This window comes from Pteropus alecto, unplaced genomic scaffold (genome assembly GCF_000325575.1).
Source record: "Pteropus alecto unplaced genomic scaffold, ASM32557v1 scaffold15, whole genome shotgun sequence".
NCBI classification, from domain to species: Eukaryota; Metazoa; Chordata; class Mammalia; order Chiroptera; family Pteropodidae; genus Pteropus; species Pteropus alecto.
The window spans coordinates 2,661,867-2,684,722 of NW_006436286.1; the positions used below are offsets into that span (position 1 = coordinate 2,661,867).

The window sequence follows — 22,856 nt, forward strand, 5'->3', positions numbered from 1 at the left end:
AAAAGTTGTTGATACTCTAAATTTTGCCACTGTGAATTATTTGTTGATACCCTTAGTATGTAGGTCATCTAAGAAAATGATGGCATATGTAATAACATTGGTTTCTTCCCTCCCCCCTTCAAAACCTACAAAAATAAATAGGAATGACTGAGATACAGTCAACAACTAAAACAAAAATAACAATAACAAAAAGGTCAAATCAAAAGCAGATCTACTAGATCCTATCCTTCCACTTTATTCCTCATGCTAAGTTCCCGCTGAAATAACCAAGATATACAAATTTGGAAAAATATTCAACAGCAGTAGAGACAGATACTGACTACCAAGCAAAAGAGAAAAAAATGTTTTGCTTATACAACTGATAGAAAGGAGAAAAAGGAAGTCACCAAAATAAGACAAGCAATCCTTTGTTGTTCTACTTACTCTATTTCCAGAAGGAATGCAGTACAACTGAAAAAAAGATGAGGGCTTGTAGTAAACTCCTAATTCAAAGAGGCAAGACGTGAAGATGATAATGGCCCATGAAACTCATTCCTTCAACATGAGCCCTCCCTTTCCTATAGACCTGTATCATGAGAAGAATATTCATGAACATTCGGTCTTTGAGAAAGCTATAAGAAAAGGTAATAGTCTGAGATAAAAAGTATTTAGTAGAATTAAAAATGATTATCAAAATGAAAGCCATTTTGAGGCAGTGAACAGCAAATTAGAAATCACAGGAAATAGAATATAAGTTTCAGAAAGTCTACCATAACTTGAGAAATTCTCTGCCCAAAATGCATGAGCAGTTCCTAAGGGAAAATAAATAATGTAGAAAGAAAACAATCACTAAATAAAATAAAATAAAATAATCTGATAAAAAAACTGAATTAGACAACTAAAAGTGTACATCCTGTTGCAGATCAAGCCAATAAAAACCCCATATTCACTAGATCGACTCTACTAAATTTTTAATGCTTCATGTATAAAATAAGACTAATGCGAGAAACCATAGAGAAATCATATGTATGTTCTTCTAACTGGCTACTTGGAAGGAGAGTTTTGTTTACAAATGAGAAAATTAGATATCCCCAATCCTTCTCATTCATCAATAAGTGCAATGAAATTCTCACTAAATCCCAACAAGATTTTTCATAGAATTTGACAAAGTGATTAAAATTCAAGTGGAAAGCAAAGTGACAAGAATTAACTGAAGAACAGCAAGGTATGGGTACAAGACTAACAGATATTAAGACCTGTTATAAAGCTATAATGAGTAAAACCATTGTAGTATTAACGCAAAAATAGACTGAAAAAGATTAACAGAATGGAAAAGATCAGCAGAAACAGATCTACGCATATATGGAACCTGATATAAAAAAAGGTGGAATTAGAAACCGGTCGAGAACAAACTATCCAATAAATGTGTAATAGCTTGATTTTCATACTGAAAATAAAACTAAGTTCTTAACTCACAACAGAAGTATCAATTCTATGCTTATTGAAATCCCAAATTAAAAATAAAAATATATAAGTTTTAGAAGAAAATATAAGATTATTATCTGTGTGACTCTGGGTATGAAAGGATTTCTTGAATAAGACAAGTGTACAAACTAAAGGAAAAGACTGACAAACTTGAACACGTTAAATTAGGGAAGCTAACAACGCAAATGTCATTTTGGAAAGGAAGTCCATTCTAAAAAGGAAGAGAAGGAGGAAAGGCACCCCTACCCCAAGAAAGGAGTAAAAGTCAGGGACAGAGGACAGGTGCATGGACCCTAGGTTTTCCTGTTTCAGGGAAACCTGGAGAAACGTTCAGGTGGGACCACGGAGAAATCATCCAGCAGTGTGTGATGGTGGCATCGGTATTGGCGGTGAGGCACTAGATAAATGGGCCTGGGGCGGTGCTACTGGCTCCTTGGACCTTAGAAGTCAGACAGAGCTTGCATAACTTTCCACGTGTTTGGAAGGCCAGAGTCTCAGGGAGGGCCGGGAAAAGGCAGAGAACTGCGTGGGGACTTGAAGGCTGGGGCAAGGGGCCAGACCGCATTTCTAACAGATGAGGTACCAGTACATCGTCTACATGGGCTGTGTGTAATGAGTCACACTTCAGCTCAGGCTAGGTACTCTATTATAGAGGCAAGAGACTCAGAGGACACCACATAGATTTGGGGTCACCATTTCCATCCACTATAAGAGGTTTATAAATCCCCAGCCCTGCACTTATAATCTTGAAGAATACCTGTCTGAAAGACTGACTCATTCAGAAGAACCTGAATAAATCATTGTGTTAGACTTACATTACATTTATTTTCTTCAGCCCAGTAATGTAGAGTTTGGAGGAAAATTAGTTATAGGAAATAAAGAAGCTATACTTGCTTTTTACATGGTATTGTAATGTATTATTGGGAAGGATATAGGAAAACTCATGTGCTATTGAAGAATAAATTGGTCTTCTTTTTTTGAAGGTTATTGTAATAGCAATCAAAATTAAGCTATAAATACCTTATAAGAGCATTTTTGCATCTAGGAACTTATATTAGCATGCACATTGTACAAGCAAAGATATGTGTACTATTGTGGGCAACAGCAAAAAAATTGGAAACCACTTAAAAGTGTATTGATAGAGAACTAGTTAATTATAATATCCCTTCATAATGGAATATTTTACAACTTTGTGAAAAAATGGAGTGTATCTCTGTGGGAAGAAGTCTAATATATATACAGTATTAGGTGAATGTAGCAAGTTATAGGTTAGATTATTTTAAATTATTTTACTTGAGAGTATAATGTAGGTTTTGTGGAGAGATGGGAACTTTTTAATTTTTCACACTTCAGGTTTTTTTTTACAGTTCACGCAACTGCCTTCATATTAAATAAACAAATCTGGGGATAAATGATTTTCATATAACATTTCTTACCTCCTCACCCACTGTACCACCCATACTGCCTTACTCTACATTTCTAGGAATGAAATAACAAAGGCAAAATTTGCCAGGCAAACACTTACCTCTTATTTCCAACTTGAGCAGAAGATTAACCCCCAGTGCTAATGCAACATTTGAGCTGAGACACGAAGCCACCTTCTTAGTAAGGGTTATCCTTCCATAGTTTTGAGCAATATATCTAAATGGAAAGAAACTGGCAAAATATAGGATGCTTCCGGCAGAAGCAACCAACTGGACTACAAATAAGAAAGAAATTGTAAGGTCAGTTTAAAGCAATATGCAACAAATTACAAATAACTTTTTATGCTACAATAAAGGAAAAGAACGCAAGTTGTGTGAGGGAAGGAAATGTCTTTCTTTTTTACCCTTGTATCACCAGTGTCTGGCACACACTACATAAGTTCAGTAAACATGTGTTGAATGGATGAATTAATGTATATGGTGCATTAATGTGTAAGGTATTTACCACGTGTGATAAATATTTATGGTTATTTAAACAAAGATTGGCCCATACATGTGCTACAGAAAATTTCTTTTCCTTTCTAAAATTTATTCATGATCACTTGGCTTAAGAAATAAATGCACACCTTCACTATTAACATAAGTTGAATATACTTAGTGTTTTCAGAGTTTAAAATTATAAGTAGAATAAGAAGCAATTGATGAAGTTTTTAACAGATGCTTCCCATCTAAAGCATGATATTCAAAAGAAAAAAATGGTTGAATAAGTAGATAACTACTGAGAGTTGGATGTGATGAGGTCTGTAAGTATGGGATCCTAGAGACTAGGAAAATTATTCTTGTCAAGCTTACCATCAAGATGATATAAAATCAATATTGATGAAAAAAGTAAAAACACCCAAATAAAACTATAATGTTATAAATTACTTTTTTCTTTAAATCGCCTTATTGAGGTATTACTGACACACAAAAAGCTATAATATTTAATGTGAACTCGATGAGTTTGAAAATAAATATACACCCATGAAACCATCAACACAATCTATGCTATAAAGAAATCCATCACCTTCCAAATTTCTTACTGCCCTTGTATTTTTTGGTATAAGAATACTTAACATAAGACCTACCCTCTTAGCAAAATTTTAAGTGTACAATACAGTACAATTTGCTACATATAGGCACTACGTTGTACAGCAGATCTCTAAGATTCATTCACCTTGCATAATGAAACAGTGTACCCCTTGACTAATACCTCCCTACTTCCCTCTACCCACAGTCTCTGGAAACCACCATTCTATATCTCCTTCTGTAAGTTTGACTATTTTAGATTTCTTATAAAAGTGGTGTCATGTACTATTTGTCTTTCTGTGTCTGGCTTATTTCACTTAGCATAATGTTCTCCAGGTTCATCTGTGTTGTAAATGGCAGAATTTCCTTCTAAGATAGAATAATATTCCATTTTGTGTATATACCACATTTTCTTTATCCATTCATCTGTCAAAGAATATTTAGGTTGCTTCCATGTCTTGGCTGTTGTGAATAATACTGTAATGAACATCGGAGTGCAGATATTTCTTTGAGATACTAATGTAATTCCTTTGGTTATATACCCAGAAGTACAACTGCTGGGTCATAGGGTAGCTCTATTGTTAATTTTTTGAGGAACCTGAAAACTGTTTCTATAGTGGCTGCACCAAGTGTACATTCTCACCAACAGTGCACAAGGGTTCCCTTTTATTCACATCCTCATCAACATATGCTATCTTTTGTGGGATTTTTTTGGGTAATAGCCATCTTTACAGTTGTGAGGTAATATCTGAATTTCAGTGTTACCACATTATAAAATTTAAGTTTAAATGTCAAGTTAGAAATATATCACAAGGCATTTAAAGAAACAAGTAGGGCTCATCCAAAGGAAAGAGAATAAATCAACAGCAATAGTCCCTGAGAAAGATCAGATGGTAGACTTACTAGACTAATAGTTTAAGATAAATGTTCTAACGATGCTCCCAAAACTAAGGAAGATGAAGAGGAGCCCAAGAAAATGATGTATGGACAAAACGGAAATACCAATAAAATCGTAGAAAACATAAAAAAGAACAAAAAAATTTCTGGAGCTGAATAATACAGTAAGAGCAATGAAAAATTCACTAGAGGGCTTCAAAATCAAATTTTCATAGGTAGAATAATGCCGCGTCCTCTTTCTACCCTACTGCGTGACAAGGTCTGGAGATGGAGACAGAGGCTTCAAGGAATGCATCGTCAAGAACAAGGACGTGGCCTGGGTTTAGGGATAATTGGTTTCTTCGAAATGATCCTATTAGCTTCAAAATCAAATTTTCATAGGTAGAATAAAGAGCTAAGGACATACAGAAGAAGCCACCCCAAGACCAGTAGGAGGGGCGGAAATGCCGAACGAGCTGGTCTCACAAGCACGTGTGGAGGTGAACTTGAAGACAGTACAACTGAAATGATTATTTCTGAAGAATATAAAGTAAAAAGATTGAGGAAAGGTAAACAGCATAGGAACCTGTGGTACACCATGAAGTAGATCAACATATGCCTTGTGGGAGTTCAAGAAAAAGAAAAGAGAATGAAGGAGAGATTAGATGAAATAGTGGCTAAGAATTTCCCAAATTTGATGAAGACATGAATATAAACATCCGAGAAGTTCAACATACTCCATGACCATGACCTCAAAGTGACCCACATGAAGACACATTATAATCAAACTGTTGAAAGCTAAAAGCAAACAGAGAAAGCAGCAAGAAGAGGTACTTGTCACATGTAAAAGATCCTCAATAAGATTATCAGTAGACTTCTCATCAGAAATCTTGGAGGCCAGAAGGTATATTTGAACTGCTGAAGAAAAGAGAGTGTAAATCGAGAATTCTTAATGCAGATTTCTAGTCAAGAAGGTGAAGTAGATAAACATTGTGCTGGCCTCCTCTCACAGCCTATCAAAATTATGACTAAACTACAGAACAACCATCACTGAGAATCACCTGAAGTCTAGCTGAGTCCTACAACTAAGGACATACAGAAGAAGCCACCCCAAGACCAGTAGGAGGGGCGGAAATGCCGAACGAGCTGGTCTCACAAGCACGTGTGGAGGTTAAAAATTGGGAGGACTATCTTGGCTGCGGAGGTCTCAGTGGAGGAACAAGGGGTCCCAGTCCCACATCAGGCTTCCCAGCCCAGGGTTCTAGTGCTGGGATAAGAAGTTCCCACAACTTCTGGCTGTTAAATCCAATGGAGATTGTGGCTGAATTAGACAGAGGGCTGATGGAGAGCCAGGGGTTCCTCTTAAAGGGCTTGTGTGTAGTCTTACTCGCTGATGGACTCACTCTCTCTGAGCTCCAGCACTGAGGCAGCAATGCCAGGGACATGCAGTTTTCTCCCAGACAGAAGTGCTGGCTGAAGCCACCACTTTCCTTTGTTGAGCCCTCTCCTTTCCAGTGTGCAGACACAGGAGGCAACCATATCTGAGTCTTCATCAACCTGGCTAACACTCATTACCCTGCCCTAGTGATTCCTTGAGACTGCCCCACCCAACTTCTGGGCTCACCTAAGCCACTTCCAGTGGCTTTTCCATACAAACAACCTGTCTTGATTCATGGAGCAGACTTTCCTAAAATCTCTCAAAGGTTCACAAACCTCAAGTAAGTAGCATCTGGTCTTGGCGTGTCCTGTACCTGTCACTGAGCAGCCTCAAGCCCAGCACTAGCAGGAGCCAGCTTCAGTTCATGGCTTGGCCTCTCTAGGCACCTCTAAGCCCAGAGCAAGTGGTGGCCACCTGAAGATAGCTTGGTGGCTCATGCCAGATGGCCCTAGAAAAGGAATAGGCTGCAGCTGAACTTGGCCTATCGTGGGGCCTTGGGCCTAGCACACCCGGTGGCCAGCTTCAGACCACTCTGGAGCACCACCCAGGGCTGCATCTAAGGACAACACACCCAAAGGGTGGACTGGGCAGGCACCAGAGTTCTGCTAAAGTAAATCCCGCTCCACAGAGTCAGCCCCTCACCAGCCATTCCTCACAATCAATCAGCCCAAGGTTCAATCCCTCTCACAGACGTGCAAAGAGCAACCAAGGCTCAACCACAACAGGAGAGCACATACAAGCCATACAAGGGACACACCTGGAGCAACTAGCTCAGGTGACCAGGGAAGACTGTGCCACTAGGTCCCACAGCATATCTACTACACAAGGCCACTCTACCAAAACCTCCGCACTATTTTCCATTGAGGCTGCACCATTTTGCATGCCCACCAACAATGCATAAAGGTTCAAATTTCTCCACATTCTTATACACTTGTAATCTTTGGCATTCAATAGTAGCCATTCTAATAGGTGTAAGATGATCACCTCATTGTGGTTTTGATTTGCATTTCTCTGATAAGTGGTTTTGAGCATCTTTTCACATACCCATCAGCCATTCAGGTGTCTTCTCCAGAGAAATGTCTATTTAGTTCTTTGGCCCATTTTTCTTTTTCTCTCTCTTTTTTTTTTTTTTTTGCTATTGAGTTACAGGAGTTCCTTATATTTTGGTTATTAACCTTTTATCAGATGTATACATTTCTCTCACTCCACAGGTTGCCTCTTTAGTTATTTCCTTTATTGGCCAAAAACCTTTTAGATTGATGTAACCCCACCTGTTTTTGCTTCTGTTGCCTATCATTTTGGTGTCAGATCTATGAAATCATTGCCAATATCAAAGTCGAGATGCTTTCCTCCTGTTTTCTTCTAGGAGTTTTACAGTTTCGAGTCTTACATTTAAGTCTGTAATCCATTTCAATTATTGGGTATGGTGTAAGATTGAGGCTTAATTTCATTGCTTTGCATGAGCATGTCCAGTTTTCCCAATATCATTTGTTGGAAAAAACCATCCTTTCCCCATTGTGTGCTCTTGGCACTCATGCTGAAGATCAGCTGACCATATACGTGTGGTTTTATTTCTGGGCTATTTGTTTCTATTGGCATGCATGTTTTTTATGTCAGCACAATAATTTCAATTACTGGTAACTTTGTAATATATTTTGAAATCAGGACGTGTGATGTCTCCGGCTTTGTTCTTCCTTCCCAAGATTGCTTTGGCTATTTAGGGTCTTTAGTGGTTCCATCACTCTCAACAATTGAGATCATTCCTTTTATTTCTAAGATACCCTTAAGAGGATGAACAAACCTTAAGGTCAAGAAGGGATGGTGTGGGAAGGGGAGATGCTAAGTCAGAAAGAACATCCATGCCACCCTGCAAAGGTTAAATGGACCAGGTATAAATCACTGGCATGCAGCAGAGGCGCTGAGGTGGGGGGAAGGAGGGCTGCCATTCCATGATTATTCCAGCCTGCACTGAGGTACTGCCCTCTATTTATTTGTCTGTGAGTTGTTTCTCCCCGCAGACAGTGGGCATCTCGGGGGTCCTTGCTTTTCTTGGTTTCCTCGCCAGGACCTAGGACAGCACCAGTAGGGTTCCTTCCTGCCACCACCCACCCCAATTTCTGTATAACCTGCCATTGGGGTTTTGATAGAGATTGCATTTAATCTATGGATCACTTTAGGCAATATAAACATTTTAACAATATTAAGTCTTCTAATCCATAAACACAGGATGTCTTTCCCTTTGTGTTTAATTTCTGGTCATCAACAATTTGTAGTTTCAGTATACAAGTCTTTCACTTCCTTAGTTAAGTTTATTCCTAAGTACCTTATTCCTTTTGATGCTATTGTAAGAGGGAATATTTTGATTTCCTTTTTGAATAGTTCATTGTTAATAAATAGAAATGCAATTGATTTTTTAATGTTGATTCTGAATCCAGCACTTTACTGAATTTATTAGTTTTAACTTTTTTTTTCATGGAGTCTTTAGGATTTTCTAATAAAAGACCATGTCATTGGCAGAGATAGTTCTTCTTTCTTTCTGATTTAGATGCCTTCTCTTTTTCTTCCCTAATTGCTCTGGCTAGGACTTCCAGTACTATGCTAAACAGAAGTGGTAAGAGTGGGCATCTTTGTCTTGTTCCTGATCTTAGATGAAAATTTTTTTTTTACTGTTAAGTTTAATGTTAATTGTGGGCTTCTCATATATGGCCTTTATTATGTTGAGGTACCTTCCTTGTATACCTAATTTTTTGAACACATTTTCATGAAAGGGTACTGAATTCTTTTCAAATCCTTTTTCTACATCTATTCAAATGATCATATGATTTTTATCTTTCATTCTATTAATGTGGTGTAACATATTAATTGATATGTATGTGTGTTAAACCATCTTTGTATCCCAGAGATAAATCTCAGGTGTGGTATATGATCCTTCTAATGTGCCTGTGAATTCAGTTGGCTAGTGTTTTGTTGTTCATCAAGGTTATTTGGCCTGTAGTTTTCTTGTGGTGTCTCAGTCCCACTTGGGTATCAGAGTGATTCTGGCCTCATTAAAAGAGATTCTCTTCAACTTTCTGGAAAAGTCTGAGAAGCTTAATGTTTAGATGTTTGGTAGAACTCATCCTACTCGGACTTTTCTTTATTGTGAGGTTCCTGATTACTGATTCAATCTCCTTATTTGTTACTGGCCTCTTCGGGTTTTCTTTTTGTTCTTAATTCAGTCTTAGTAGATTATATGTTTCTAAGGAATTATATATTTCTTCTAGGTTTTACAATTTGGTGGTGTATAATTGTTTATAACACAGTAGTTCCTCCATACCTGTATGGGATACATTCCAAGACCCCCAGTGGATGCTTGAGACCATAGATAGCACCAAACCTTATATGTACTGCTTTTTTCCTATACGTACAACCTATGAGAGTTTCTTTTAATTAAAAATTTTTTTCTTTATATTTTTCATTAAATTTATTAGGATGACATTGGTTAATAAAATTATATAGGTTTCAGTTGTACAATATTATAATGCATCATCTGTATATTGCACCGTGTGTTCACCAGCCAAAGTCAAAACTCCTTCCATCAACACATGTTTTTTTACCTCCTGTTAAAACATTTCATGTGAAATTCACCTTCTATGACAGAATGTAAGCCAAGACTATACATGAGGTGGCAAGAAGGAGCTCCCAAACATGATCCTATTTTGGCTAATGAAAACAGAAATTGTGTTACAGGAGAAGTCTTGGACTCACCTTTATTGAAGAACGTGCTAACCATAAAGCCAAAAAATACTGAAGCAATGGCATAACACATCAGAAAGACGAAGAAGAAACTATAGTCACTGTAGCAGAAGATTGACTTATTGAAAATCTACGATGAAACAATTATGACATAACGTAAGGCACACAATAAGGAGTGTCACATAAACACAAGGGAAAGGGGAGAAAATGATGGCCCTAAAGAAATTGATCACACAGCTCAATGACTGAAGCTCTATGAGATGGAACGTTAACTAGATGACTTATTTCTTACAGAAAGGTTTAAATGTTTCTCAGAGATTCAGCAGCCCATGAGTTTCCATAGAGACAATAAAAGCCATATTTCACCTCCTGGAAACCTGAGACCAAGCAGTCCACACTTGAGAGGGCTGACTTTATCATTCTCAAAGGACAGCTATAGCAGGCTGCAGTCAAGTAGAACTGAGATGTTTAATATAGTGGACATTAACCCCATGGAGCTACTGAAAATTTGAAATGTAGCTAGTGTGACTGAGGAACTGAATTTCGGAGCTACTGAAAATTTGAAATGTAGTGTGACTGAGGAACTGAATTTTTATCATCATTTAATTTTAGTTATTTAAAATCTAAATCAAATAATAAAAGCAGTGCCAAATACATACTAAGTATTTCTAATGAAAATATAGCATATGAATTGGGATGTGTTATAAATATAAAACATACTGCAGTTTAAAGACAGTACAAAAAAGAATGTAAACTATCTAAATTTTTAGATTGGTTTCATGTTGAAATATTTTCTATGTACTGGGTTAAATTAAATATATTATTAAAATAATTTCACCTGCTCTTTTTACTCTTTAAAATTTCTAGTGGTTGCTAAAAATTTAATATTATATATGAGATTCATATTTCTACTAGACACCACAAAATTAGACACTTACCTTGACAAAGAATAACAGACATATCAGAGAGATAATAATGATATAAAAAAAGATGACTATGAAGAAATAGGAAGCCCAGAGCATCCAGTTTCTAAGTCCACTTATAAGTTGGTACTCCTGTAGAAAAGTCAACACAAATTAATTACATATATCAAAAATTCACAGTGCTTTTGCATACATTTTTAAAATTAAATTCCCATAAAACCTATATAAATGGGTCATTTCAACTCTATTTTGTGAATGAGAAAAATTAACGCTCAGAAAGTCAAATGTGTTGATTAAAATTATGCAGTTAGTAAGGGCAGTACTGGTATTAAAATATATTTCTCCTGAGTTCAGATATCTTTTTTTAATGCCATTGGACAAAAGTGAAAAGCATTTTAAATGAAACTTTGAAATATAAAGATCTCTTTTATATTATACTTTACATCCAGGAATACTAGAGAAATGTGATGTATTTTTTTTTTTTAATCTAATTGTAAGTTAGGCGTCAGCTGTTACTTCTTATGCTTGCTCCTCGTAGGCAGTGTGTCTTCTTGCCCACTCTGGCTGCTTTCGAAGATTGTGTCTGGTTTTCAGCACTTTGAATATAGTGCTGTGTGTCTGTGTGTATCCTGCTTTGTGTTCTGAGCTTCTTCAATCTGTGGTTTGATATCTATCATTAATTTTGGCAGAAATGGCAGAAAAATCTCTGCCATTATTTCCTTAGCATTATTCTCTCATCTACTTTTGGGGATTCCAATTATGTACATGTTATATCATATGATATTGTCCTATACCTTTTGGATGCTTTTTTACTGAATTTTTAAATTTTGTCCTCTCTGCATTCAGTTTGTGTAATTTCTATTGTCCTGTATTGAATTCTACGATTCTTTCTTCATCAAAGTCAAGTCTACTGATGAACATGTCAAAGGCACTCAACATTTTTATTTGCACTTTTTTTATTTCTAGCAATTTCATTTGACTCCTTATAGTTTTGATCTCTCTGATAGCATTACCTATCTGATTCTGTACGTTATCTACTGTGCAGAAAAGAGCTAATGATTAAAGCTTGAGACTATTAGAAAGGCATGTTTGCAAGGTTGACCCTTGGCTGGTAAACTACTCCCTACACTGATATAAAACTTTCCCTAAAAGATAGGGTGGGTGACTGTGCCTGAACCATTTGTACATACAGCATGGTTTACGCTGGACACCTGCTTTCTAGCACTTTGGAATTTTGGTACATGCTAGGCAGAGGATGCCTACATGACCTGGTTCCAATAAAAACTCTGGGTACTCATCCGTGAACAGGAACATCACAAATATGCTGCTGGATTTTCATTGCTGGGGCAAGAGTGTACTCTGTGTGACCTCTTGTGAGGTCACCTGAGGAAGCCTGCAGGTGAATTCCTCCAGGTCAGCCTGTGATATTTCCTCTTGTGGAGATTTATTATACCACTCTAATAAATTTCAGCCATGAGCATAACTATGTGCCTAGTCTCACAAGTCCTACTGAAATTTCAAAAATGGAGGTGGTCTTGAGGATCCTGGACATACACCTTTCCCTGTAGACTCTTTAAACTCCTAATCATAGTAATTTAAAATTCCTTGTCTCATATTTTGGGTATGTGTCCTAGCTGAGTCTGGTTCTGATGACTGATTTGCCTCTTCGGCTGTGTTTTTTCTTAAATTTTGGTGTGCCTTGTAATTTTTTGTTGAAACCCAGATATATTATCTAGGATGGTAGATATCAAGAAATAAGTCTAAAGTGTGGGAATTTATGTTAATTTCGTCAGGAGTTGAGTTGTGTTTGAAATTTCTCTTGGTAGTAGAGACTTCAAATTCTTCTGGTGACCCCTGTCTCCTGCCTTGCCTTCAGGTTTTCCCTTTCTGCTGCTCCCTAGAGACAGTTTGCTTCTGAAACTGCCAGCCTGGAAAAGCGGCATCACTTCCTGTTCTATATTTGTTCCTATGGGTGTAACATCTACCTACCAATCCTGAATATGTAGAAATAGTCCAACTATCATACAAAAAAGCTCCACAGGCCTAAAAAAGTCTTTACAGAAATCTTATCAGCCAATAGCTGGGATTACCTTCAACCTGTTCTCCTTTTCCCACACAAGCGACCGCATGATGGAGAGCACAGTCGGAGAGAACATGAGTATGAACATCAGAGGGAGGAAACTACTCGAGATCCAAATCAGCCTATCATGAAAATAGACTGGATACGGGTATCTTTGCACAAAGATGCTGATGTTGTCAAACATTTTCTGCGCAGTGTTGCTCCCATGGTGTAGCATGATGGCCTTGTCCAAGGCATGCTGTGTGGCCAGGAAACCCTCGCTGATGTACCCTGCACGGTAAAACTAACACTGTCAAGTCAGACAGACTAAAGACTAGCTCAGACATTCAAGGAACAAGGCGATGCAAGTAAGTCACATCTTGTTACCTGCAGAACAGAAATTTACTGTTGAACGTAATTACTCTGAGAACGTCATAGTTTTGACACAGAAGGGATGCTTCTTCAGCTGAATCTGATTCACATCCCCAAAATCTACTTAATGAAAGTGGTAGGCTTGCTAAATGTGATTTATATTTATAAAAAGAATACAGATTTAAATAAATATTGAAGAGACAAAGAGTTGGAAATATAAAAAAAAAAAAAAAGAAATGAAGCTCAGAATGACAGATATACTCCAGTGAGTAATGTAGAGTGGTCCCAAGGAAAAGTGTTTCACCGAAACCAAGTTGGCCATACAACTAAAAGGCAGCTTAGGGTATCATTTGATTTTCTTTACTAATTTTTAAGGTTGGAACTCAGATAACTAATTTTAGACTCCTCTGTTCTTATAATATGAACATTTAAAATGATAAAGTTTTCTCTAAGCATTGTATCCCTCAAATTCTGCTCCCAAATCTGAATATGTCATGTTTTGTTCATGACTCATTTAAAATATTTTGTCTTTGTGACTTCTCTGATTCATGGATTATTCAGAAACATGTTGTTTAACGTCCAAATATCTGCAATTTTTCTAATTACAGTTGAACCCTGAACAACATGGGTTTGAAATGTACAGGTCCACTTTTATGCAGATTTTTTTCAATACCTGGACTAATCCCTACTTGGAAATCTGTAGATGCAGAGGGCTGGCTATATGATTGATCTACACTATTTTATATAGGGAACTTGAACGTCCATAAGTTTGGGTACCCAAGGGGAGTCCTGGAACCAATTCCAAACAGATATCAAAGAAAAACTAAGTTTTTGGGCAGTCAAAATTTATACATAGACTTTCAACTGCTGAGATCCGGGATTAGTGCCCCAACCCCAATGTTGATTGAGGGTCAGCTGTTATCTTATCGAGCTCTAGTTTAATTCTATCAGAGAACATACTCTTTATGATTTCATTTCAATGAGATTTATTTTATAAACCAGCATAAGAGTTATCATAGTGAAAATACCATGTGCCCCTTAAAAAAAAAATCTGTGTTCTACCAATGTTGAGTATTTGCTCTACAAATGTCAATCAGTTCAAAAAAAATTGAAAATGTCATTCCTATCACATACTTCTTTAAATTTTTTTTTGTTGTTTAGATGTTCTATCAATGCTGGAAAGATACTGATATCTCCATCTATGATTGTGGAATTGCCAAATTCTCTCTTTAATTCTGTCAATTTTTGCTTTGTGTATCTTAAGTCTCTGTTATTAGATGCATACACATTTATAATTGTTACATTCTCCTGACCAAATAGGCCTTTTTCTTGAAATCTATTTTATCTTTACATGTCTATATTTGCTTCAGCCACTTTACGGTTATTGTCTTTAATTAAATTTAGGACTCTTCCAGACATTTTCCTACACATATTTTTTTATCTTCTCTCTTATCCCTCAAGGACTCTAATTGCACGTTTGAACTTTTTGTATTTCCCCACATTTCACTAAAAGTCCATTTTTATTTTTTTGTTTTTTAGATTGGATGCATTTTACTATTCCAACTTCACTTACTCTCTCCTGTCATCTTCACTTGGCTATTAAATATTTCCTGCATTTTCCAATTCTAGACTTTTTGTTTTATTCCTTTTTTATCATTTCTCTTTCTCAGTTGACATTTTAAAAATTGTTTCTTTCACAGTGCACTTATTTTCTCTTATTTCAAAGAGAACAGTTATAATAACCACCTTAAAAGTCCTAGTCTGCTAAGTCCCATATTCTGGGATTCCTTGGAGTCTCTGTCAGTTGATATTAAGACACAGTATACAAAATCACTTATAGTAATATGATTGATTATTGGTGTAAGAATAGACAGACTAACAGGAAAAAGAGAATTTTAAGACAGATTATCTTAATATTTTGTCAATATGAAGGCAAAATATTACTGTATCCCTAACCAAAACCACATACAAATGTGAACTTGTCATGCATTAACCACCAAATTGTAGAAGGAAAAACTATAAAGGAGAAATAGTAGAAGAATATTTTTGAACTTAGGAGTAGGGACGGACTCCTTAAATGAAAACCTAAAAGAAGGAACCACATGGCAAAAAATAATGAATTACGTCAAACTCAAGATTTCTGTTCAATAAAGGACAACATGGATAAAACCAGAAATTGGAAAAGTACTTTTAACATTTGGAATTAAACATACATGGAACTCTTGAATGATTATAAATCTTTAAATAAATCTTTAAATAAAGTTTGTGTTACATGATTTAAAATTCTCTGTTCTGTAAAGGGATTGTTGTTTTTAAGTTTTAAAATATCTAAAAGGTTCTTTTGTGGTGATATAAATACATGTTAAGCACAGTTTCCCATTTCTCCCTTGTTCCATGTAATAGATATCTTAATTTTCTACTCTTTCCTGTCAATCCTTCTTAGTCTTTGTACCTTTATATTTTGCTAACTCCTCCTTAACTTGAATGTTACCAGCATTCAGTCCTTCGTTCTCTCTTCTCTAACATTCTCCACCCCCCAAATAGTGTGGTATTAGGGAAGTCTAAGGGCGTACTGTCTGTTTCCAATATGCCACCTGCCACTGAGAAGTGAAATGACAAAATCAAATCCCAATATCTGCGGGATTCATTCATTCATTCATTCATTCATTCTCCAAAATATATACGTCGATTATAGAAATTATTATATAAATTGTGAAACACAGGTCATGGTCTTTTTTGTTTACCAACAGTATAAAATAAAATTTTGTGTTCAGATACAAACAAAAACCAAAGATAAACTATGACTGTTACCACCTGGAGAGAGTCATCCACAATCACATGACGTCGTTTCTCTTATTCATGCTAAATATCGCTACGTCTCTCTCATAACTTCCCGAGATACTGAGTACTTCTTCACTGCTCACACGAGGTCTGTAATGACCTACTTTCCTCCTAGCCTCGTCTCTAACAGCCTCCCACAAGCACCCTCTAATGTAGCTATTAAAAAATAAAGCGAACAAACAAAGGCCACGTAGCTCCCTGAATGCTGCACCCTGATCTCCACATGTTCGCAGTTTTATTTCCACTGCCTGGAATAGTCCCCATCCGTCTCCACTTAGCTTATTCATACAGGTACCTGGAGGTTCAACTTAAATTACTTTTTTCTCAACAGACTATTTCATAAAGATTAATGACTAATAGGTTCATCTATTCTCTTACTGGTTATGTGGTTTCTAATTTTTGTTGCTAACGCTAGAATGTACTAGCTTTTTTCTTCTATTTAATATCTGCTAAAGATAAAATCTCAAGATAATTGGCAAACCCAAATTAAAGGCTTTTAACATATGATAATGCGTGAAATAAAAATATGAATTAAAAATTACCATCACAATGTAAAAATTTTTAGACCAAATCAAAAAAATTGTACATAGATGTAAATAGGCAAGTAATGCCAACAAATGAAAATGCGTGTTATATGGAAAATATAACACTAAATCACAACTACGTAAAGACAGAGATGCTGATGTAAGAATTGAAAGAGAATAAAACAGGATACAGGTATGTTACATATATTTTTAGGTTTGCCAAATATGTAACATTGAAGTTGTTTTGGTAGAATATAAGTTTAATTTTCAAAATTACCACAATAAGAACAAACAGATCTATTACATATATAATTGTGTGTATATATATATGTGTGTATATATATATGTATATACACATTGTATATATGTATAAACAATAATATATAAAACACAAAGTCTACAGTTGTGTGTGTGTGTATGTGTGTCTGTGTGTGTATACACGTATATATATATCAATAAAACCATATGTGTGTGTGTGTGTGTTAGTATGTAACTGTGAGGCGTATTTAAGGGTCTGCTCACCAGGACTTCCTCCATCATGAAAGTCTGGGTTCCTGGGTCCTGAAGAGGAATGAATAGGGAAAAGTAAGGATGTTTTCCAGCCTGTCACATCTGGCCACACGATAGTCCTCTGTATCCTAACAAAACGCAGATGATATTTTATCTAGAAATAGCAATAGGAAACAAACTATGCTTAAAACCAAATAAACTAAAAAGCAAGTATTAGAAATAAAAGAAAGTTAAGAACATATGAAAAACCATGTGATTTAAAAGAGGAGAATTCATCTGATGTCAAAGTAATACTGAATGCCTGGCATTGAGTGACACCAAGCACGACATATATGTTCCAATCACATCTACATCTGAAGTCCTCTGAAAATGAAGACAGTTCACAAAAACAAGATATCATGTGACCCATATACATGACAAGCATCTCCATGTCACACAATGAAATAAATGCAAATTAAAACCACAGAGATGTATTTCTTACCTATCATACTAGAAAAATCAAAAGCTTAACAACACACTTTGTTAGTAAGACTGTAGACCAAGAGGCACTTTAATTCATTGCTTGTGGGATACAAAATGACACATCTGTAATGGAGAAACTGGTAATGTTTAACAAAACTACATATGCATTTACTGTTTGATTCAGCAATCCTGCTTCCAGAAACAGACTTGAAATACACATCTCCAACAATATGAAGATGACATATGCACAAGTTTGTTTGTTGTTACATTATCTGTGGTGGAAACATGTTGAAATTAGTTGCTCATACACAGGAGACTGTATAAACTATGGCGCCTTGACACTAGAGAGAGCTATGAATCTGTTCATGGTATAGTCAGAAAACAGAAATCAGGCTAGATAACTGAAAGGGTAAGAGAATTCTAAGGTAGCAGGTAAAAGTGGCGGCCACCAGCCCGCCCTAGGACTGAGGGAAGAAAAGCAAGAATTCGGCCTGCCAGCAGGAGACCTCTAGTGCCCTGTGAAAAAAGACTGACTTTGCCTGGTTCTATTCAGTAGTTTTACCAATGATTTTGATTAAATATGTATGATATGTTTGCCAAATTGCAGAGAACACAAGGGATAATTATATTAGATGACAGAATTCAAATATTTTCTAAAAACGTCAATAAGCTGAAATAATGTCACAGCAGACAAGATAAAAATTATTTTAAAAAATTCATGAAAATCCTTTTTTTAGGTCCATAACACCATTTAGGAAGACACTGGAGAGAAGTAGCTAAACTATGTCATTCTATGACAAATGCCAGGGATTTACAGTTGGCTGTACATTCAGCCTGATGATATGAATGCAAAAGGCAAGTTAAATCCAAGACAGAGTTAATAGTGTCAGGGACTATTCCTTCCATCCTCAGAAAAAGACAGATCAGTTTTGGTTCTGGGGATATGTTTATTTAAATCTTTCGCTCATCTTTGAAACTGTGCTTTTTATTACTATGTTGTAGGACTCTAAAAATATCTTGGATACTAGCACATCATCACATATGTTTCACAAATAAATTTTCCAACACTATACCTTGATAATTCATTTCATTAAGTGTATTTTAAAACATTTTTAAGTACTTAAGGTATTTTAAGTCTTTGTTAAGAAAATTGTAGATTTACATGTAGTTGTAAGAAATAACAGACTGTGTGTAATCTTTAACTACTTTCCCAAGGATAACATCCTGACATTGACACAAATCACTAAGTAAGACTGGAGTTCCACAGGTTTGGACTCGTGTGTCGTATGCTTTAAATTCTGTATGACTTCATCATATGTGAAAGCTCAGGTACCACTCATCACAGTCAAGATATCAAACGGTTCCATCACCCCTTTATTCCCCCATAGCTATCCCTTGACGATCAAGAATATGTTCTCCATTTCTAAAATGTTATAATTTTTATTTATTTATTTACCGTTTAATTTATATTTTTTCCCCTCCCCATCCCCTTGCCCCCTCCCCTCTGGTAACCACTGGTCCATTGTCCGTGTCCATGAGTCTGTTTGTCCTGTTCATTTGTTGCTTTTAGGTTTATATCCCACATACAAGTGTTACCATGTGATTTTCAACCTTTTCTATTTGGCTTATTTCGCTTAGTATGATTATTTCAAGGTCCATCCATGTTTGGCATTTTGTGTGTGTGTGGTTACCATTAAGTTTGTGTTACAAATGGCAGTATTTCATCTCTTCTTACGGCTGAGTAATATTCCATTGTATATATGTACCACAGCTTTTTAGCCAATCATCTATTGTAGGACACTTTGGTTGCTTCCATGTCCTGGCCACCGAGAATAATGCTGTTATGAACATCGGTGTGCAAATATCTTTTCGGATATGAGCTTTCTGTTTTCCACGGTGGCTGTACCAGTTTGCAGTCCCACCAGCAGTGTATGAGGGTTCCTATTTCTCCATATCCTCTCTAGCATTTATTTCTTGTCCTGTTGATTATAGCTATTCTAACAGGTTATTTTACAGTATTCTTGTCTGAGCCTTTGTATTTCTGTGGCATCCATCATAACTTCTCTTTCATTTCTGACATTGTGTCTTTTCTCTTTTTTCCTTAGTAAGTCTAGCCAAGGGTTTTATCTTTTCGAAAAACCAGATCTTTGTTGCATGAATTTTTTCTATTGTCTTTTTTTCTCAAAGTCATTCATTTCTGCTCTAATTTTTATTATTTCCTTCTTTCTGCTGACTTTGAGCTTCATTTGTTCCTTTTTTTTCTAGTTTTTGAAGATGTAATGTTACACTGTTTATTTGGGACTTTTCTTGTTTCTTGAGATAGGCTTGTAACGATATAAACTTTTCTCTTACTGCTTTTGCTGTTATCACAAAAGTTTTGATACATTGCATTTTCATTCTCATTTGTTTCTATGCATCTTTTGATCTTTCCTTATTTCTTCTTTCATCCGGTCCTCCTTTACTAGAACGTTGTTTCAGCCGCATGTATTTGTGGGTTTTCCTGTTTTATTTTTGAAAGCTGATCTCCAGTTTCAAAGCATTGTGCTTGTAGAATATGCTTGGTATGATTTTAATCTTCTTGAATTTGAGACTAGTTTTGTGTCCCAACATACGGTCTTTGAGAATGTTCCACGTGCACTAGAGAAGAATGTATAAGCTGCTGTTTGGGATGACAGGTTCTGTAAATGTCAACTATACCCAGATGGTCTAACGTGTCATTTAAGGCTGATATTTCCTTATTGACTTTGTTTGTATGATCTATCCATAGCTGACAGTGGGGTATTTAGGTCTCCTACTATAACTGTGTTTTTGTCAGTTTCTTCCTTTAGTTCTGTTAATAGCTGCTGTACGTACTTCACGGCTCCCTGATGGGGAACGTGCATATTAATAAATGTGATGTCCTCTTGCTGTATTGCTCCCTTTATCATTATGAACTGTCCATCTTTGTCTTTCGTTGCTTTTTCTATCTTGAAGTTTATTCTATCAGATATAAGTACAGCTATACTTGTGTTTCTGGATACCGTTTGCTTTGAGTATCGTTTTCCATCCTTTCACTTTTTTGTCCTTGCAGCTGGGATGTGTCTCTTGAAGGCAGCATATGGTCGGTTTTGTTCTTTGATCCAATCTTCTACTCTGTGCCTTTTTATTAGTGACTTTGGTCTATTTACATTTAGGGTAATTATTGATATATGAGGATTTTCTATAGTCATTTTATCTTTTGTTTTCTGGTAGCTTGGTGTCTCCATTGTTTGTGTTTCTGTTATTTTAGTTTGGTGGTATTCTATGATTTTTTAATGTTTCCTCTTTTTATGTTTTGTGTCTCGGTTTTGCATTTTGTGTGTGTGTGGTTACCGTTAAGTTTGTGTAAAAGAAAGATTCATATATATAGTCCTTTTTCTTCTGTGTGTGTCTAATCTCTATTCCCCTTTGCAAATCCAGACCTTTACTCCTTCCCCTTATATGTTTTTGTTGTCACAAATTTAAAAAAAATTATGTTGTGAGTTCATTTCTGAGTTGTGGTAGGTACTGTCTTCCTTTTGTTTTTTAAATGTTTTTACCCCCTTTAACCATCAGGTAATATTTAAGCATATAAGACCTTGTTCTGAATAAGGGTTGCAATTTCCTGCTTCTGTTACTCGTCTTACTCTTACTTGTATGTGCTTTTTATCTTTTTGTTTCAGGTAGAATAATCTCCTTCAGTATTTCCAGTAATGCAGGCCTTGTGGTGGAAAATTCCCTCAGCTTTTGTACATCTGGAAAGGTCTTTATTTCGCCTTCGTATCTAAAGGATCACTTTGCTGGAGATATTATTATTCTCTGGTAATTTCTCTCTTTCAATAGTTTGAATATTTGGTTCCACTTCCTCCCAGCTTGTAGAGTTTCTGCTGAAAAATCAGACGGTAATCGAATGAGATTTCCTTTAGAGGTTACAATCTTTTCCCCGGCTGCCTTTAAAATTCTGTCATTAATTTTTGAAAGTTTTAATCTAATGTGCCTTGGAGAAGGCCTCTCTGGATTGAGATAATTAGGTGTTTGTTTGCTTCTTGGATTTGAGAATCCAGTTCTCTCTCTCTTTTTCCATCTGTGTCATTTCTATCTTCGATGTCGCTAATTCTTTCCTCCCCCCGTCAGCTCTATTTCCTAAGCTTGCTATTTCATTCTTCATCTCTTTTACTGAGTTTGTGAACTCCAGAATATCTATTTGGTTCTTTTTTAAGGTTTCAATCTCTTTAGTAATACGTTCTTTTTGTTCATTGATTTTATTTGAGTTCATTAAACTGCCTATCAGTTTTCCTCCATCTTGCTGAGTTTTTTCAGAACTGTAATCATGAATTGTCATTTAAATGATATATTTCCATGTTGTCAAGTTTATTTTTTGAAGATATTTCATTTTATTTCTGAGCTGCCATGTTGTTCATGGTATTTGATAGATTTTTCCTCCTCCTGGACATTTATAGGAATATACTCTGCTTTTTAAAAAATTATTAAGAGTGATGCCTCTTTAGCAGGTTGATAAGAAGAGATTTTACTTTTGTTTTCCAGGAGGTGGCACTTGAAGGAAGTACAAGTTTCCTGCACTGCTCAGGCTTCCTGGATCTCTGCCGGGTGTTGGAAAGTGCCTTGTATTCCCTGGGAAGGTGGGTTTCTCCTCTAGGACCAGTCGCTTTGGTCTCAGGGCCCCACCTCTGTGGAAAAGCGTGATTGGTGATGGGTTCTGAGCCCCTTAAGTCCCAATGCTGCCCCAGCAGCCCGATGCAGTGTTGTGCTACCTGATGTGTGCCAGGTGCTCCAGCTAGGATCAGCCCTGATTGGAGGGGTGGGGTGGGTTGGGAGAGGCCACTGCTATGTTTGTGGCTTTGTTCTCCTCCCAGTAATGGCAACTGCCAGACTTCAGCTGCCTCGCCTCTGTACATTCACCCGTCACTGGGATGAGCTGCAGCGTGCATCTGCCTCCTAGGAGCTGTCTCTGCAGTTTTCAGGGCTGTAGATTTTCTGCTTTGGAGCCAGACACTCACTGCTAGTTTCTTCTGGGGCTTGCTGCTAGCTCTGGGAGGGTGGGGGGAGAGGCATCCAGGCTCCATGGCTCTGTTTTCTGCCTGGCACTGGCGACTGCTAAAACACAGCTGTCGCGGTTCTGTACTTGGCCTCTGCCCTGATGTA

At 36.5% G+C, this 22,856-nt stretch overlaps 1 protein-coding gene across 20 annotated transcripts in view; it reads right to left on the minus strand.

The window, feature by feature from the left end:
• The window catches only part of LOC102884495 (ATP-binding cassette sub-family A member 3), a 114,381-nt gene that overhangs the window by 80,188 nt on the left and 11,337 nt on the right, over positions 1-22,856 (minus strand). For 13 of the 20 annotated variants that reach the window (XM_025047254.1, XM_025047248.1, XM_025047262.1 and 10 more), the window contains 5 exons: positions 17,247-17,388; positions 13,019-13,278; positions 10,944-11,060; positions 10,018-10,135; positions 2,990-3,163 (listed from right to left, as the gene is read on the minus strand). In XM_025047254.1, coding sequence (XP_024903022.1) covers positions 2,990-3,163; positions 10,018-10,135; positions 10,944-11,060; positions 13,019-13,278; positions 17,247-17,388 — 811 coding nt within the window. Of the gene's footprint in view, positions 1-2,989; positions 3,164-10,017; positions 10,136-10,943; positions 11,061-13,018; positions 13,292-17,246; positions 17,389-22,856 lie in introns of all 20 variants that reach the window. The other 7 variants (XM_025047260.1, XM_025047261.1, XM_025047259.1 and 4 more) reach the window with 5 other exon arrangements.